Here is an 18,485-nt window from a genome sequence, read left to right on the forward strand (position 1 = left end):
TGGTTAAGTGCCACAGCTGCTAACCAAAAGGTCAGCAGTTCAAATCCTCCAGGAGCTCCCTGGAAACTCTATGGGGCAGTTCTACTCTGTCCTATAAGGTCGCTATGAGTCGGAACCGACTCAACAGCAATGGGTTTTTGTACTTTCTGTGTACGTGTGTGTGCAAATGCGATTAAAATCTAATAATATATAATAGCGAATAATGGTTAACATTTAAATTTTTCTATGTTTCAGGCATAGTGTATTATCTTATTTAATTCTCACAAGTAGGAGGTGAGAACTAATATTAGTTACACAGTTGGTAACTTGCTCAAGGTCACAAAGCCAGTGCAGCTTCCCCCTTAGCTTAAAATAAATTTTAAAAACTATATGATATTCTATCAAATCGAAAAACAGAATATTTTGAACTTGTGTTCAGTTTGTCATTACTTTCAGATATGAAGTCACCATTTAAATCCACACCAAATATTTAAAATAATATACTCTCTGAACAAAAATTAATTTGATACCTCTCAACAATGACAACTAAAAATAAAATAAATTATTAAAAAAAAATTAGGAACCCTCATCCATTGCTGGTGGGAATAAAAAATGGTAGAACCACTGTAGAAAACTGGCGGTTCCTCAAAAAGTTGAGCATAGAATTAACACAAGAACCAGCAATCCAAACCCTAGGTGTATACCCAGAAGTGAAGGCAGGAATGCAAACAAAAACCTGTACACTGATCTTTATTGCAGCAATTTTTGCAATACCCAAAAGGTGGAAACAACTGAAATGTGTATTAACTGATGAATGGATAAACAAAATGTGGTATATACACACAATGGAATACTACTCAGTCATAAAGAGAAATGAAGTCCTGATGCATGCCACAACACGGATGAACCTTGAAAACATCCTGCCGAGTGAAATAAGTCAGTTGCAAAATATTGTATGATCTCACTTATATGAAATAAGCAAATACACAGAAACCAGAGATTATTACTGGTTACCAGGGGTGGGAGGGGAGAGGAGAAAGAGGGAATTCTTGCTTAGGGACATTGAGTTTGTGTAAATCATGATAGAATTTGGAAAAGGATAGCGAGAATGTCGCACAACTTAAAGAATGTAATCAGTGTCAATGAATTGTACATTTAGAAATCGTAGAGTTGGCATATGTTTTGTTATATATATTTTTATCACAATGAAAAAAATTTAAAAATTAGATACCATATCATTCTATCGTGAGTTATTAATAACTGCCTATGCCTAAAAATAAATCAGTATTTTATAGAAACAGAATGTTAATTTGAAAAGACAAAGTCTAATAAGACATCAGTTGACAACTTCCTTCAAGAATTAAGAACAATGATATTTTCAAGACACTTTCTTTTTGTGAAATATTACACATCAGTTCCCCTGATAACCAAAAACCAAACCCACTGCTGTTGAGTCAACTCTTATTCATAGCTACCCTATAGGACAGAGTAGAACTGCCCCATAGGGCTTTCAAGGAGCACCTGATGGATTCAAACTACCCACGTTTTGGTTAGCAGCCATAGCTCTTAACCACTATGCCCCAGGGTTCCCAGTTCCCTTGACATTTTGTGGAAAATTAAATGTTCTTCTTTCTCCTAAAACATAGCAACACTTTTCACTAAAGAAAAACTTAGTATTTTAATTTTGACTCTTTTCTTGGTTAAATGTATTATATAGCTTGTTAAAAACTAAAGCTAATTTAATTAGTCCTTATCTTCTAAAATTACATGGTTTTTTCCTAGTTATCCCTGTAATCCACTAAAAACATATGCATCACTACGCTAAATTACAGAGTGCTCGAAAAAAGACCCAAATGCAGAATTTGAAATGTCTTACGTTTTCATTTCTTTTGAGAAGATCATCATCATTGTAAAGAGGCAAGCTTGTCACCATCCATCCAGTGCATAATTTAATCGCACCCATTAACTGTGGACTCCCCGCAAACACAGCTGCAATTGGTGCTTGCCTTCTGCAAAGAACCATAAAGATTTGCACACTGAAAAGACTATTTAAATCAATGATTTACACCAACTCTGAAATACCAAGGAAACTTGCAGTGTACTGTACACTTCAGTTTCAATGTGAGTTTTCATTCATTTATGGATTCATCCAAAAAGGTAGACATCTATGTGCCAAGCACTGTTGTGAGTGCTGGAGACAGAAAAACCAAAAAGCCAAACCCAGTGCCATCGAGTCAATTCCAAGTCGTAGCAACCCTATACGACAGAGTAGAACTGCCCCATGGAGGTTCCAAGGAGCGCCTGGCAGGTTCAAACTGCCGACCCTTTAGTTAGCAGCCGTAGCATTTAACCACTACGCCACCAGGGTTTCTACTGCAGACAGATACTGCAACTAAAAAAAAAAAAAAAAAAAAGACAAGGTACCTTCTCTCAAGAGGCAGCATGGGGAGACAATACATAAATATGCATATGATGGGTTATAATAATGCTACTAAAAAATAATGCAGGGTAATGGGATAGAGTGACAGAAAGATATTATTTTAGATAGAATGGCTAGGTTGATGGTGATACTGTAAATTCTCAAATTCATCTTTTGCACATACTAACTACCACAACCCAACTGCTTCCAGATCCATCTATCCTCTGCTTCTTCCCTATTATCACCTGGGCAACGCATGTAAGACTTCTTCACTCTGAACCATGATCCAAAGTCCAACATAGATGCCACATACAAGGCTAGGAAACCTACGAGCAGGTCCCAAAGGGCTGGTCTAATGCCTTCACTTATTTACTATTCACTCTCTATATTCAGCATCCAGTGTCCACCTCCTACATGCTAGGTAAAGTGCCAGGCAATGGAAATAGAGATGACAGCATATAGCCACTGTCCTTAATAAGCACCAAGTATAGGGAGAAAACACACATGAAACAGAGTAATTACTCCACAGTAACATAAAGTATAAATGTCCAATGTATGATAGTTCAGGCCTTTGCTATGTCTTTAAAAATGTTATTGTGGTATATCACATACTACATAGACATAACATCTTCTTTTGTTAATGACACCAGGCTGTGTATTCAGTGCTCCACAATGGTAAATACAACACTGAAATGTCAAGATTTTGTAGTGTCCACATTCACAAAAAGAATTAACGGGCGAGGCGGGGTCAAGATGGCGGAGTAGTCAGACGCTTCAGGTAATCCCTCAACAACACACAAAAAAAGACATCAAAATGAGAGCACTAAATTCATACCTATCAATAATTACACTTAACATAAACAGACGAAATGCACCAGTAAAAAGACAGAATGGCAGAATGGATTAAAAAAACACAACATCTCTATTTGCTGCCTACAAGAGACACACCTTAGACTTAGAGATAAAAACAGGCTAAAACTCAAAGGATGGAAAAAAATATATCAAGCAAACAACAACTGAAAAAGAGCAGGAGTGGCAATATTAATTTCTGACAAAATAGGCTCTAAGGTTAAATCCACCACAAAGGATAAGGAAGGACACTATATAATGATTAAAGGGACAATATACCAGGAGGATATAACCATATTAAATATTTATGTACCCAATGACAGGGCTGCAAGATACATAAAACAAACTCTAACAGCATTGAAAAGTGAGATAGACAGCTCCACAATAATAGTAGGAGACTTCAACACACCACTTTCAGTGAAGAACAGAACATCCAGAAAGAAGCTGAATAAAGACACGGAAGATCTCAATGCCACAATCAACCACCTTGACCTCAGACATATATAGAATACTCCACTCAACAGCAGTCAAGTATACTTTCTTTTCTAGTGCACATGGAACATTCTCTAGAATAGACCACCTACAAGGTTATAAAGCAAGCCTTAGCAGAATCCAAAGTATCGAAATATTACAAAGCATCTCTGCCCATAAGGCCATAAAAGTAGAAATCAATAACAGAAAAAGCAGGGAAAAGAAATCGAACACTTGGAAACTGAACAATACCATGCTCAAAAACAAGACATAATAGAAGACATTAAGATGGAATAAAGAAATTCATAGACTCCAAAGAGAATAAAAAAACACTTCCTATCAGAACCTTTGGGACACAGCAAAAAGCAGTGCTTAGAGGTCAATTTATATCAAGAAATGTACACATAAAAAAGAAGGGCCAAAATCAAAGAATTAGCCCTACAACGCGAACAAATAGAAAAAGAGCAACAAAAGAAATTCTCACACACCAGAAGAAGAAAGCAAATAATAAAAATTAGAGTAGAATTAAATGAAACAGAAAAACAATTGAGAGTGTTAACAAGACCAAAAGCTGGTTCTTTGAAAAAATTAAGGAAATTGATAAAGCATTGGCCAAACTGACAAAAGAAAAACATGAGAGGAAGCAAATAACCTGAATAAGAAATAAGATTGGCAATATTACAACATACCCAACTGAAATTGAAAGAATCACATCAAATAACTATGAAAAATGTACTCTAACAAATTTGAAAACCTAGAAGAAATAGATGAATTTGTAGAAACACACTACCTACCTAAGCTAACACAGAAGTAGAACAACTAAATAAACTCATAACAAAAGAAGAGATTGAAAAGGTAATTAAAAAACTCCCAACAAAAAAAAAAAAAGCCCTGACCCAGGATGGCTTCACTGCAGAGTTCTACCAAATTTTCAGAGAAGAGTTAACACCACTACTACTAAAGGTATCTCAGAGTACAGAGAAGGACGGAATACCCCCAAACTCATTCTATGAAGCCAGAATATTCCTGATACCAAAACCGGGCAAAGACACCTCAAAAAAAGAAAATTATAGACCTGTATTCATCATGAACTCAGATGCAAAAATCGTCAACAGAATTCTAGCCAATAGAATTCAACAGCATATCAAAAAATAATTCACCATGACCAAGTGAGATTCATACCAGGTATGCAGGGATGGTTCAACATTAGAAAAACGCTGAATGTAACCCATCATATAAATAAAACAAAAGACAAGAACCACATGATCTTATCGATTGATGCAGAAAACGCATTTGACAAAGTTCAATACCCATTCATGATAAAAACTCTCCGCAAGATAGAAATAGAAGGAAATCTCCTCAACATAATAAAGGACATTTATACAAAGCCAACAGCCAACATCATCCTAAATGGAGTGAGTCTGAAAGCACTGAAATCGGGAACCAGACAAGGATGCCCTTTATCACGACTCTTATTCAACACTGTGCTGGAGGTCCTAGCCCCAGCAATTAGGCTAGATAAAGAAATAAAGGGCATTCAGATTGGCCAGGAAGAAGTAAAACTACCTCTATTTGCAGATGACATGATCTTATACACAGAAAACCCTAAGGAATCCTCAAGAAAACTACTGAAACTAAGAGTTCAGCATACTATCAGGGTAGAAGATAAACATACAAAAATCAGTTGGATTCCTCTACACCAACAAAAAGAACATCGAAGAGAAAATCACCAAATCAATACCATTTACAGTAGCTCCCCAGATGATAAAATACTTAGGAATAAATCTTACCAGAGATGCAAAAGACCTATACAAAGAAAACTACAAGACACTGCTGCAAGAAGCCAAAACAGGCCTACATAAGTGGAAAAATATACCTTGCTCATGGATAGGAAGACTTAACATTGTAAAAATGTCTATTATACCAAAAGCCATCTATAGATTCAATGCAATTCCCATCCAGATTCCAATGACATTTTTTAATGAGTTGGAGAAACAAATCACCAACTTCATATGGAAGAGAAAGAGGCCCCAGATAAGTAAAGTATTACTGAAAAAGAACAACAAAGTGGGAGGCCTCACTCTACATGATTTTAAAACCTATTATACAGCCACAGTAGTCAAAACAGCCTGGTACTGGTACAACAGACATAAACCAATGGAACAGAACTGAGAATCCAGATGTAAATCCATTCACATATGAGCAGCTGATATTTGACAAAGGACCAAAGTCCATTAAATGGGGAAAAGACAATCTCTTTAATAAATGGTGCTGGCATAACTGGATATCCATCTGCAAAAAAATGAAACAAGATCCATACCTCATACCATGCACAAAAGCAAACTCAAAATGGATCAAAGACCTAAGTATAAAATCTAAAACAATAAAGATCATGGAAGAAAAAATAGGGACAACACTAGGAGTCCTAATACATGGCATAAACAGTACACAAAACATTACTAACAATGGATAAACACCAGAAAAGAGACTAGATAACTGGGAGCCCCTAAAAATCAAACACCTATGCTTACCCAATGACTTCGCCAAAAGTAAAAAGATTACCTACAGACTGGGAAAAAGTTTTTACCTATGACATTTCTGATCAGCATCTGATCTCTAAAATCTACATGATACTGTAAAAACTCAACTACAAAAAGACAAATAACCCAATTAAAAAATGGGCAAAGGATATGAACAGGCACTTCACTAAAGAAGACGTTCAGGTAGCTGAAGTATATATGAGGAAATGCTCATGATCATTAGCCATTAGAGAAATGCAAATCAAAACTACAAAGAGATTCCATCTCACTCCAACAAGGCTGGCATTAATCCAAAAAACACAAAACAATAAATGTTGGAGAGGTTGTGGAGTGACTGAACACTTATACGCTGCTGGTGGGAATGTAAAATGGTACAACCACTTTGGAAATTGATTCGGTGCTTCCTTAAGAAGCTAGAAATAGAACTACTATATGATCCAGCAATCCCACTCCTTGGAATATATCCTAGAGAAAAAGAGCCTTTACACAAACAGGTATATGCATGCCTATGTTCACTGCAGCACTGTTTACAATAGCAAAAGGATGGAGGCAACCAAGGTGCCCATTAAAGGATGAATGGAGAAATAAAGTAAGTTATATTCACACAGTGGAATACTATGCATCAACAAAGAACAATGATGAATCCATGGAACATTTCATAACATGGAGGAATCTAGAAGGCAGTATGCTGAATGAAATTAGTCAGTTGCAAAAGGACAAATATAGTATTAGACCACTATTATAAGAACTTGAGAAATAGTTTAAACACAGAAGAAAATATTCTTTGCTGGTTATGAGTGGGGAGGGGGACAGAGGGGTATTCACTAATTAAATAGTAGACAAGAACTACTTTAGGTGAAAGGGAAAGGCAACACACAATACAGGAGAGGTCAGCACAACTGGACTAAACCACAAACAAAGAAGTTTCCTGAATAAACTGAACGCTTCGAAGGCCAGCATAGCAGCAGTGGGGGTTGGGGGGCCATGGTTTCAGGGGACATCTACGTAAATTGGCATAATAAAATCTATCAAGAAAACATACTCCATCTGGCTTTGGTAAGTGGTGCCTGGGGTCTTCAACACTAGAACATGGCCATCTAAGATGCATCAATTGAAGCCAAGGAGAATGAAGAACACCAAAGATACAAGGTAATTATGAGCCCAAGAGACAGAAAGGGCCATATAAACCAGAGACTACATCAGCCTGAGACCAGGAGAACTAGATGGTGCCTGGCCACAACCAAAGACTGCCGTGACAGGGAACATAACAGAGAACCCTGATGAAGCAGGAGAGCAGTGGGATGCAGACCTCAAATTCTCCTAAAAAGACCAGACTTAATGGTCTGAGTCTAGAAGGGCCCTGGAGGTCATGGTCCCCAGACCTTCTGTTAGCCTGAGACAGGAACCATTCCTAAAGCCAACTCTTCAGACAGGGATTGGACTGGACTATGGGACAGAAAACGATACTGGTGAGAAGTGAGCTTCTTGGATCAAGTAGACACATAAGACTATGTGGGCAGCCCCTGTCTGGATGGGAGATGAGAAGGCAGAGGCGGTTAGAAGCTGGCCAAGGGGACACAAAAATAGAGAGTGGAAAGTAGGAGTGTGCTGTCTCATTAGGGAGAGACCAACTAGGAGTATATAGCAAGGTGTATATAAATTTTTTTATGAGAGACTGACTTGATTTGTAAACTTTCACTTAAAGCACAATAAAAATTTTCTTAAAAAAAAAAAGAATTAATGGGCATTCCTTAAGAGTGATATAAACAAAATAATTTTTGAGGGTGTATCAGGCACCAGGATCACTTTATATGCTAATTTCTTGATTTGGGGTTTTCTGGATTAAGCAAGTGTAATTTCAAACCTGAAACCCAGGTGAACTCAGTTCATTGCTACAAATTCAGAGGTGTGGTCTTATTTTTGACCAAGAGTTGAGGCCAAAAGAGACATGTTTTTTATTATCTTTTTCTACCCACTTGGTGGATATTTTGCTAGTCCATTCTTTCACTCATAGTGTACCCCTTTATAGGTACCCAAGTTATATTTGGAGCCCTGTGGTGTAGTAGTTAAGCATTTGGCTGCTAAAAGGTTGGCAACTCGAACTCACTAGTTGCTCTGCAGAAGACAGATGTGGCAGTCTGATTCTGTGAAGATTCACAGCCTTGGAAACCCTATGGGGCAGTTCTACTCTGTCCCATAGGGTTGCTGTGGGTCAAAATCGACTGGATGGCAATGGGGTTTTTTTTTTTTTTGAGTTACGTATGTGTGTGTCGGGGTAAATGTCTCAACTGCAACTCCCTGCTTCCACAGGCCCAAGGACACAATAAAACCCAAATTCCTTGTTTACCAAGATTAGCAAGCTATCCCCCGACAACCTCCAATTTAGGGCAAAGGAAGCATCTTTTTGACTATCTAAGTAAAAGGATATGTGTTTTTTTCTAGGCCTTTGAAGGTCGGTGGGTTTTCAGGTTATCTAGTCTGCCATACTGCCAAAAATAGAACTCTAAAATCCTGAACTAATCAATGTGCCATAAAAAAAAAAAATCAATGTGCCATAGATGAGATTAACTAGAAAATTAGAAATACAAAGTTTCATCAAAAACTAGATATTCCTAAAAACACAGAACAAAATTCCTGAGTTTTACGAGAAGAATTTGGAAAACTATTAATTTTCTTATTTCCTCTCAATCCATTAGATAGCATATAATAATTAATAAACAGCTTAACAAATAGTTTTGGGCAGTTCAATTCTTACTTTATCCAGGTCATAAGTTCCACTGTATCTGGGTCATAGAATTCCTGCAGTTCCGATAATTCCGTCATCAATCTTGGAAAAAACTAAAATGCGAAACAAAATCCCCAAAAGATGTGTATAAGTAACTAGAAAGTTTAAAACTATTCACGGTATTTCAAGACCAAGGTTAACTTAAGGCAAACGGTATTACAACATTGTTCTCATGTAAAAAAAATATCATGGATCTCATTGTTTTCTTTCAGTGACCTGCTCCTTCTTCTCAATCCAGATAAACTTATAGTTAATTAATTGCCTAGATTCAATAAATACCTTTATCATTACCAAACAACTAATCATTAGTTTTAGCTTTCATGCACATACACACTAAAAAATTATAAATAAAAATATCAGGTCAACAGATTTACAACTTTATTGGCAATTAGTTTCATGTTATAATAAGCCAAAGTATTTACATCATTTTATAGACATTAAAATTTTGGAGATGTCAAAATATTTTTTAATACTAAGACCTATCTATTCAGCAATTTCTTTTACCAATTATAAATTGAATTAATAAAAGTACTAAGTATTACTAAGAACATTAGTATATTAGTAATACTATATTAATATACTATCATATAATAGCATACTAACTGTATTATTACTCAATACTATAATTATATCAGTAATACTATATTTCGTTAGAACAGTGTCTAAAGGTAAGTTCCCTCCTCACACATATAAATTTATCTCTACCTTGGAAATAAAGTACATTTCAATAGTGTATAAAACTGATTCTCTTACCTCCTTCCATAAGCTAAAACCTATTATAGTAGGCACAGCCATGCTCAGAATAAGAGCCTATAATATTAAAGCAAAAAGAGTTATGGAAAAATACATCTCAGAACACAACTTTGAGGTACTACACAATGACTTTATGGCCAATCACAAATAAAACAACTCACGTTCCTTATAATTATGATAATTTTAGTCAGAGAAATCAAAAAGTCAGAACGGAATCTAATTCCTGGAGTGAGATGGGTAAAGACCAATGAGTTTCAAACATACTAAGCTAAAGTGAGATATATATATTTGCCTACAAATTTAGGACAGAACATAAAAAAAGGCAATAGTCATAGTAATATTTCAAATAGGGAATTAATATTTGATAGCTTATCAGGAATTTAAATTATGAAGAGCTTACAAAGGATACTAAACTGCTACCTAAACAGCTAACAACAAAACAATGCATGCATAAAGAAAAAACAGCTAATATATATCAATATACTAGAATGTTAAAGAATGTATGAATTCTTCATGAAATAGGCTGGCAAAATTCAACATGACTATTGTTAATTCATCATATTCCTGCCAGAACTATTCTTCTTCCTATCATCCCCATGGAAACCCTGGTAGTGTAGTGGTTAAGTGCTATGCCTGCTAATCAAAAGTCTGGCAGTTCAAACCCACCAGGCGCTCCTTGGAAACTCTATGGGGCATTTGTACCGTATCCTATAAGGTTTCTATGAGTCAGAATCAACTCGATGGCAACGGGTTTGGCTTTTTTTTTTTTGTATCATCCCCTATCAGTTGAAATTCACAAAGACATACCAACTAGAAACCTAGGAGACATCCACAATTTATTCCTCTTTCTCATTCCCCCATATTTAATTAAGCAGCAAGTAATACTAATCACTTTTCTAACTTTTATTTATTTTTTTGCTTCAGTATAGCATAAAACCAAAAATAACCAAACCTGTTGCCCTTGAGTCGATTCCGACTCATAGCAACCCTATAGGATGGAGTAGAACTGCCCTGTAGGGTTTCCAAGAAGCAGCTGGTGGATTCGAACTGCTGACCTGTTGGTTAGAAGCTGACTACTTAACCACTACACTACCAGGGCTCCCCAGTATACCACAGTATTAACCAAATGGGCTTTGGGTTCAAAAACTCAGGATGTGAATCATGATTTCCACACTTACAAGCTATAAGAGATCTCCAAAAAACAAAAACCAAACCCACTGCCGTTGAGTCAATTTTTACTCATGGCAACCCTATAGGACAAAGCAGAACAGTCCCATAGGGGTTTCCAAGGAGCAGCTGGTGGATTTGAACTGCTGACCTTTTTGGTTAGCAGTCGTAGTTCGCTATAGCTCTTAACCACTGTGCCACCAGGGCTCCATAAGTGATCTTAGGCAAGTTATTTAACCATTTTAAGCCTTAGTCTCTTTGTCTATAAAATGGAGATAATAAAACCTAGCTAACAGGATCTTTATAAGCATTGAACCTGACACTCAACAAACTGAAACTTTCATTACTTTCATCCGCTATGGCCTACACCCAGGGGCAATAGCCTCCTTCTTGGCTCTAGTTTGTTACCCACAGGCCTATTCTTCACAGAACTGTAGAAGCAATCTGATAGAAAATGTAAGTCTGACTTTCTCACTCTACATAAAAACATTCAATGACTTCCACTGCCTTTAGGAGAAGGCCAAGTTCCATGGCATGACATTCAAAGACATCCATGACCTGACTACCCTCTACTTCTCCAATCTCATTTCTTAACCACCCCTGCCTCAAACTTGATTTGCCAACAAAACTAAATGTATTATGCTGCTCTCTTTGCTTCTGTTTTAGTCCTTTTGATTACATTGTGCTCTTTACTTACTTCCGTATTTATTCCTTCTACCATGTATACCTCCCCACCCTTCATCTGACTAGTAACTCATCATCTTTCAAATCTCAGATTGGAAAGTTTTCCCTGAATCTCTAAAAAAACTAGATGTAAAAAACCTGAATGAAGTAGCCCTCCTCTATGTTCCAATACCGCCCTATGAATACCTTCTGTTTTATGCCTAGGAGCCTGCAATCTACTTGATAAAATTAACCATGTTTTATTTATCTTTGCATTTCAAGCACCTAGCAGGCACAGTGTAGATACTCCTTTCACATGGAAAATGTAACACAGCTCTAAAGAAAACCAAGAAAGACATAAAAATGAGTTCTTGATGGCTTCTCACATTACTGACTCACTTGTATTTTTACATATTATTTTTTAATTTATCTGCAATGAAAAACACTACTTTTATAATTAGAAATTACAAAAAATGATTTTCAAAGGGTCTCTTTCTACCTCTAAGTCATAATGGAATTTATTCATGGTATTTTAATTGTATTCGATGTAGTTTCCATTTATTAGCATTTGATTTTATGTAACTGGAAGAGAAACAAGTACTTAGCACAAAATAATAATGACCTACCAACAATATTGGATGTACAGTTCTTAATCGAAGCCACTTGAAAAGGGTCATCCAAAGTTCAGGAGAACATACACCAAATGCTGCTAACATGCACACATAAGGAGTCCAGAGGTATTTTAAGCTAGAAAAAAAACAAAAACAAGTCACAGATGAGATCCCTATGAACATTATTATCAGATTTCTCCTTTCCGAATTCTCTCCTACTACTCAAGAAAATACTAAAATGTCACGGGAGAAATGAAAAAGCTCAGCCTCTAATTTTCAGCAACAGATTGTTACTCTGTTCCTAAGCAATCAAAAAGATGTGGATTACTAAATAAGAATGAAATATAAGCATTAATATTGATGTGGATACAGTAAAATAGTACTCATGGAAAGAATATAAACTGTTAACAGATTTTTCAGAAGACAATTTGGCAGAACTTGTAAAAATTTAAAATATCCCATGGTAGGCAATCCCACTTCTAGTAATCTAAAACAAAAAAAACCAAGCCGGTTGCCATCAAGTTGATTCCAACTCATAGTGACCCCACAGCCTACAGAAGTGTTAGCGTACGAGTATAAAGATATACATACAAAGTTTTAACTACAGCATGTTGTTTTAACAGCACAAAATTAAAAACAACCTAACCAAAACCAAACTAAACCCACTGCATTGAATCGATTCAGATTTATAGCGACCCTGTAGGACAGAGTAGAACTGCCCTATAGGGTTTCCATGGCTGTAGATCTTTACTGAAGCAGACTGCCATATCTTTTCCCCGTGGAGCGGCTACTGGGTTTGAATTGCTGACCTTTCAGTTAGCAGCCAAGCACTTAACCACTGCTCCACCAGGGCTCCTTTTTAGAAAGGATAGTTTTTTTGTAAAAACGAACAGATCAAATAAAGTACACTTACCCTTCTATAACCATTGCAAGAGAACCCAATAAAATAGTATGAATTACATGATAAATTATTTCTGGCCTTCCTCCAATTTGTCCATCTTTGAGAGTAACAGTTTCTTTCACTGACTTGCCACTAAAGAAAGGAAATGAAAAAATCAAATATACATTATCGTCTTTGAAGGCCAAATCTAAAATTTTAATTTCCTCATGAAAAGAAACAAAGATGGTTCTTGTTATGGATTAAATTGTGTCCCAAAAATGTGTTGTAAATCCTAACTCCTATACCTAGAGCTGGAGCCCCAGTGGCACAGTGGTTAAGAGCCTGGCTGCTAACCAAAAGGATGGCAGTTCAAATCCACCAGCTGCTCCTTGGAAACCCTATGGGGCAGTTCTATTCTGTTCTATAGGGTCGATGTGAGCAGCAATGGGTTTGGATTTGGTTTTTATACTTGTAGTTATAATCCCATCTGGGAATGGGTTTTCTTTGTTATGTTGATGAGGCAGTATTAGTATACCTTATACTTTAAGTCAATCTCTTTTGAATATAAAAAAGCAGATTAAGCAAGCAAGCAGAGATGGTGGAAGACGCTATATTTTTACGCAAATAACCTTCAGGTTCTACTTTTTTTGCCAACTGCTCCCTACCCTCCACCCCCGTATTTTCTTTACGACCCTATGCTAATTCTATTTGATAGCAACAAGTGTAAAAAAAAATTAGCATAGCACACTTGTGAAAATACCTGGAGAGGAGGCGGGGCACAGTTGGCAAAAAAAAGTAGAACATGGGTGTTATTTGTGTAAAAACATGGTAGATTCCATGCCACACCAAGGTAACCAAGGAGCCAAGGAATAGATGCTGAAAACAGACAAGGACCTTCCCCCAGAGTGGACAGAGAGAGAGAAGAGCCGTCCCCTAGAGCTGGAGCTGTGAATTTAGACTTCTAGCCTTCTAACTGTGAGAGAATAAATGTCTGTCTGTTAAAGCCACCCACTTGTGTTATTTTTGTTATAGCAGCACTAGATAACTAAGATAGTTCCCAAAACTTGAAAATATATTCTGCTATTCAAATACCTAACTTATGTATCTCCAAATCTTTATAAATGGCCTTTAGATTCTGAAGACAAATGACTTTGTGAAGACTAATATGCAAGTTCAGGAAATATAATGAACAGGTTTCCTTTTCTAAGATTAATTAGCACTCAACAAAAACCAAACCAAACCCAGTGCCACCAAGTCGATTCTGATTCATAGCGACAGCACTCAACTAGTGACTGCTAAATCAATATGGTTAAATCACAATTTGAATAACTAAGTCCTCAGAATTAAGATATTACATACAGCCTCCTTTCAAACGTGGTAAAAATATTTAATAGTCAAACTTTACAACTTAAAAATCACCTCTACTACTAGTGTCATTTAAATCAAACGGAAATTACTCTTAAGTCAAAACTGGAGTAAATCAGTAAATCTGTCTGTAAAAGTTTAACTGATTATTTACATATTACTCCTATTTTAAGTTTGGACATTATATATTTTGACACATAAAACTAAATTTTAATTTTATTTGATTTGTTGATATTATTGTTCGTTCAGACTCATGGCAGCCCCATGTGTGCAGAACAGAACTGTTCTATAGCATTTTCAGGGCTGGGACCATTCACAAGCAGATTGCCACGCCTGTCTTCCGAGATGCTTCTGTGTGGCTTTGAACCACCGACCTTTCAGCTAGTAGTAAAGTGTGCAGCCATTTGCGCTACTCAGGGGCTCCTTTTACTTGGTTATCTTATGATGATATTTTACATATCAATGAATAGAATGGAATTAAAAGCTTTAAAACACACAAACGTTGGAAGGGTATTAAAAATAAGCATTTTTTATATTTTTGTAATGTACTAGTAATGCGATCAATTCTCATAGGTACTTACTTAATTCTTCTAAAAATAACTTGCATCATGGAGAGGAAACAAATGATTAACACCAAAACATAGAAAGGTAATAAAGAAGACTGTGTCAATCGCAAAAAAAAATCTTGAGATGGTGCCTGCAGGGATTCTTGACAAAGGAGCCAATTCATTGTAAAATTCCTATAGAAGACAAAAAAAACATGACATTAAAATCACAGTTGTTTTAAACCAGTTAGTATAAATAAAAGTACTTTGTATCTCAGTAAAAACTAAGACAAAACAAAGTATTTCTCTAAATCCATTTGCTTATTAATAGCAAGCTCCTATCCTTTATAAATGAAGATATTAGTAATCCTCCTCAATAAAACACATACATTCATCAAAACTGCCCTAATAAATGTAAAACTACTGCTTTTTATTACCAGGTAATGTAATCATACCTAAAGACCAATACGGTTTTAAGGAAGACAACAAAAAATCCAGGTGTCCAATGTCCATATTATGGTAGCTGATTGCCACTGTGGCTCCTGAGCAGTTGAAATGTAGTCAATCTGAACTGAGATGTGTGTTAAGCACAAAAGAGACACCGGATTTCAAAGAAAAAAAAAAAAAGAGTGACTAAGGGAATAAAAACTAACTAAGCAGTGAGGGGTAAAATTTTAGGGGAGTTTCATTCTCTACCATGAATGTTTCAGTAATATTTGAAATTTTATTAAACACATCCGTAATAAAAAAATTTTTATCTTAAGAGATATCTTAGTTCATGTATGTATGCTTTCCTGTATATTTTCTTAAAAAGACAAATCTGGAAATAAATGCTTGTGAACTAAAAGTAGTTGGCTTTCTACTTCAATAAAAACAACATCTAAACAAATATATAGTAGTCATATTCATACAAGTTATGGAAGTGTTGTGTGCCATCAAGTCAATTTCAACTCAGTGACCTTATATGATAGAGTAGAACTGCCCCATAGGGCATCTTAGGCTGTAATATTTATAGGAGTTGTATCCGTAGTAGTAATAATAACCACTTCCTAATTTTAAGGCCTACTACAACTGGCAAGCACTGTAGTAGGCTCTCTATGGAAGCAGAGTTGAGCAAAACACCAGTTCCTGCTTTCAGGGAACTTTCAGCTTATTAGGAGCTAAAGTTAAGACATTAAATGTAATAAGAACTATCCACTCATTCATCAAACATTTACTGAGCACCTACTTTGTGTCAGGCTTTGCTCTAAGCACTGAGGGCACAAGGGTACACAAGACAGACACAGTCCCTGCTTACAGGTAAGCATCTGAAGGGCATATAACCTACCGTGCAGAGGAGGCATTATTAAACCTATTGATCTCACGCCATCAGAAATGGTATGTAATTTATTTAAGGTGATAAAAGGAAGTTATGGCTGAACTTGAAAGATAATTAGGAGCTCTCCGATTCCTAAGCTCTAGTTCTGTTCAAAAAACCATGCTGCCTTCCATTCTTCCATATATTTCTTTACCCATCCATACTAACCAATTCCATTGCCGTCGAGATTCTGACTCATAGGACAGAGTAGAACTGCCCCAGGGGTCTCCAAGGCTGCAAATCTTGACGAAATCTTTCTCCCATAGGCTTAAATAGCCAGCCTTTCGGTTAGCAGCCGAGTGCTTAACCACTGAGCCACCAGGGCTCCTTACCCATCCATACAATCAATTTTTATTGATTGTCTGCTATGTATCAGGCTTATATATATGTCTGAAAAAGACATAGTCTCTACTCTCATGGAGTATATGGTCTCTCAAAGGCACCTTTTAGCAGATACACATGCATGATTTATACTTCAGAGTTCTCCAGTGTCTAAACATGCCAAACACTTTGTTAACTGTGATACATCACAATATAGAAATTCCATGCACAGTATCTACAAGCACATGTAGTCACAGCAAATAATAATAAAGTTCTAAGATATATTAGGAAACCCTGGTGGCACAGTGGTAAAGAGCTACGGCTGCTAACCACAAGGTTGGCAGTTTGAATCCAACAGGCATTCCTCAGAAACCCTACAAGGCAGTTCTACTCTGTCCTTAAGGGCCACTAGGATTCGGAATCAACTCGATGGTCAACGGGTTTGGTTTGGTTTTTTTAAGATATATGAACTAGATAAATGTAGAGGTGAATACATATCTTCTGATATGCAAGTAGGCTCTGTCAGTACACAAAATCATTTAGTTCATTAAAAAAAAAATTTTTTTAACCGCTATATTTAACTAGAAAAAGAAAAACGCTCAACATTATTCTTGAATTGAAAAACAGTAGCTCCTGGTCAAATCCCTTATTATGACCCCAAGATGAGATTCTTTGCTATAAAATAAATACCTTACTGCCTGCTCCCCTTTTTAAAACTTAAGCACATAGCTAATGTAGTGATACAGTGCAACGAATTACTTAATATGGCACTTCTAGCCATAGTCTTTGTGCCTCATACACAATTGAGTGGGATTATTTTATAAGGTATATGGAACCCTAATGAAGGACTGGTCAGTTCTGCCACCCTGCTAGGCTTAAGATGAGCCACCCCAGAGACGAGAAGGGAGGATTTCACTACCACCAAGAAAGAAGAGGCAGGAGTAGAGCGTTTTGGACTTGGGATCCCTGCGCTGAGACGCTCCTGAAACAGGAGACTGGGAGAGAGAGCTATAACACCGAAGACAGCAAAAAAGCAGCGGCAAAGAAACAGAGGTAGCAGAGGCAAGAGACAAGCAGGTGATGGCTGGTGGGCTTTCTAGCCAGTGGAGCAAGTAAGCTGAGCGCCTTCAGGCAGGAGACTTGCTGGTGGAGTAGGGTGCCTCTGCGAACCTGGTGGAGCTAGGTTTACTGACTCACAGAGCTAGAGCTGACTGCCTCCACAGCAGAGGCTTACTGGCAGAGACACTGGGGTGTCTCAGGGCACTTACAGGCAGAGCTAAAAGTATTGTCTGTGAGTATTGTGAGTATCGTCTGTGAGTTCTGTGTGGCCACTGAAAGGAATTATCAAACTCGGCAGAGAAGTAGAGAGTGCTGCAGGGGGGATGGTTGGTGTCAGAATTGGTAAAGATGGCAGAGAGTGGAGGCATGTCTGACTTTTACCTCATGGGAATCAGCCTTGGGCTGTTGATCTTGATTCTCCTTTTCCCTTGTAAAGGTCAAGGAGGTCAGGCGCCTCTGCCACACTATTTTTACAAGTGGTCAAAATTATACTGGCTCTTTATCCACTTTAAATCTTTACCTATTCTGATCTCAGGTTGCATCATTGCTCCTTATTAAAGAAGAAAGCAGCCTTTAAATACTGTAATCCTATTGAGGTTTAAGTATATCTAACTTATGAACAGTCGGCAAAGAGCTGGAGATAGAAAACCAAAAGGGAACAACACGCTCGGTGTTTCTCAAGCTGAAAGAACTGAAGAAAAAATTCACGCCTCGAGTTGCA

At 36.9% G+C, this 18,485-nt stretch overlaps 1 protein-coding gene across 8 annotated transcripts in view; it reads right to left on the minus strand.

The window, feature by feature from the left end:
- The window catches only part of DPY19L4 (dpy-19 like 4), a 59,406-nt gene that overhangs the window by 8,290 nt on the left and 32,631 nt on the right, over positions 1 to 18,485 (minus strand). For all 8 annotated transcript variants that reach the window (XM_049854555.1, XM_049854554.1, XM_049854553.1 and 5 more), the window contains 6 exons: positions 15,064 to 15,222; positions 13,151 to 13,270; positions 12,253 to 12,373; positions 9,797 to 9,853; positions 9,014 to 9,096; positions 1,856 to 1,988 (listed from right to left, as the gene is read on the minus strand). In XM_049854555.1, coding sequence (XP_049710512.1) covers positions 1,856 to 1,988; positions 9,014 to 9,096; positions 9,797 to 9,853; positions 12,253 to 12,373; positions 13,151 to 13,270; positions 15,064 to 15,222 — 673 coding nt within the window. The remainder of the gene's footprint in view (positions 1 to 1,855; positions 1,989 to 9,013; positions 9,097 to 9,796; positions 9,854 to 12,252; positions 12,374 to 13,150; positions 13,271 to 15,063; positions 15,223 to 18,485) is intronic.

This window comes from Elephas maximus, chromosome 15, assembly GCF_024166365.1.
Source record: "Elephas maximus indicus isolate mEleMax1 chromosome 15, mEleMax1 primary haplotype, whole genome shotgun sequence".
NCBI lineage: Eukaryota > Metazoa > Chordata > Mammalia > Proboscidea > Elephantidae > Elephas > Elephas maximus.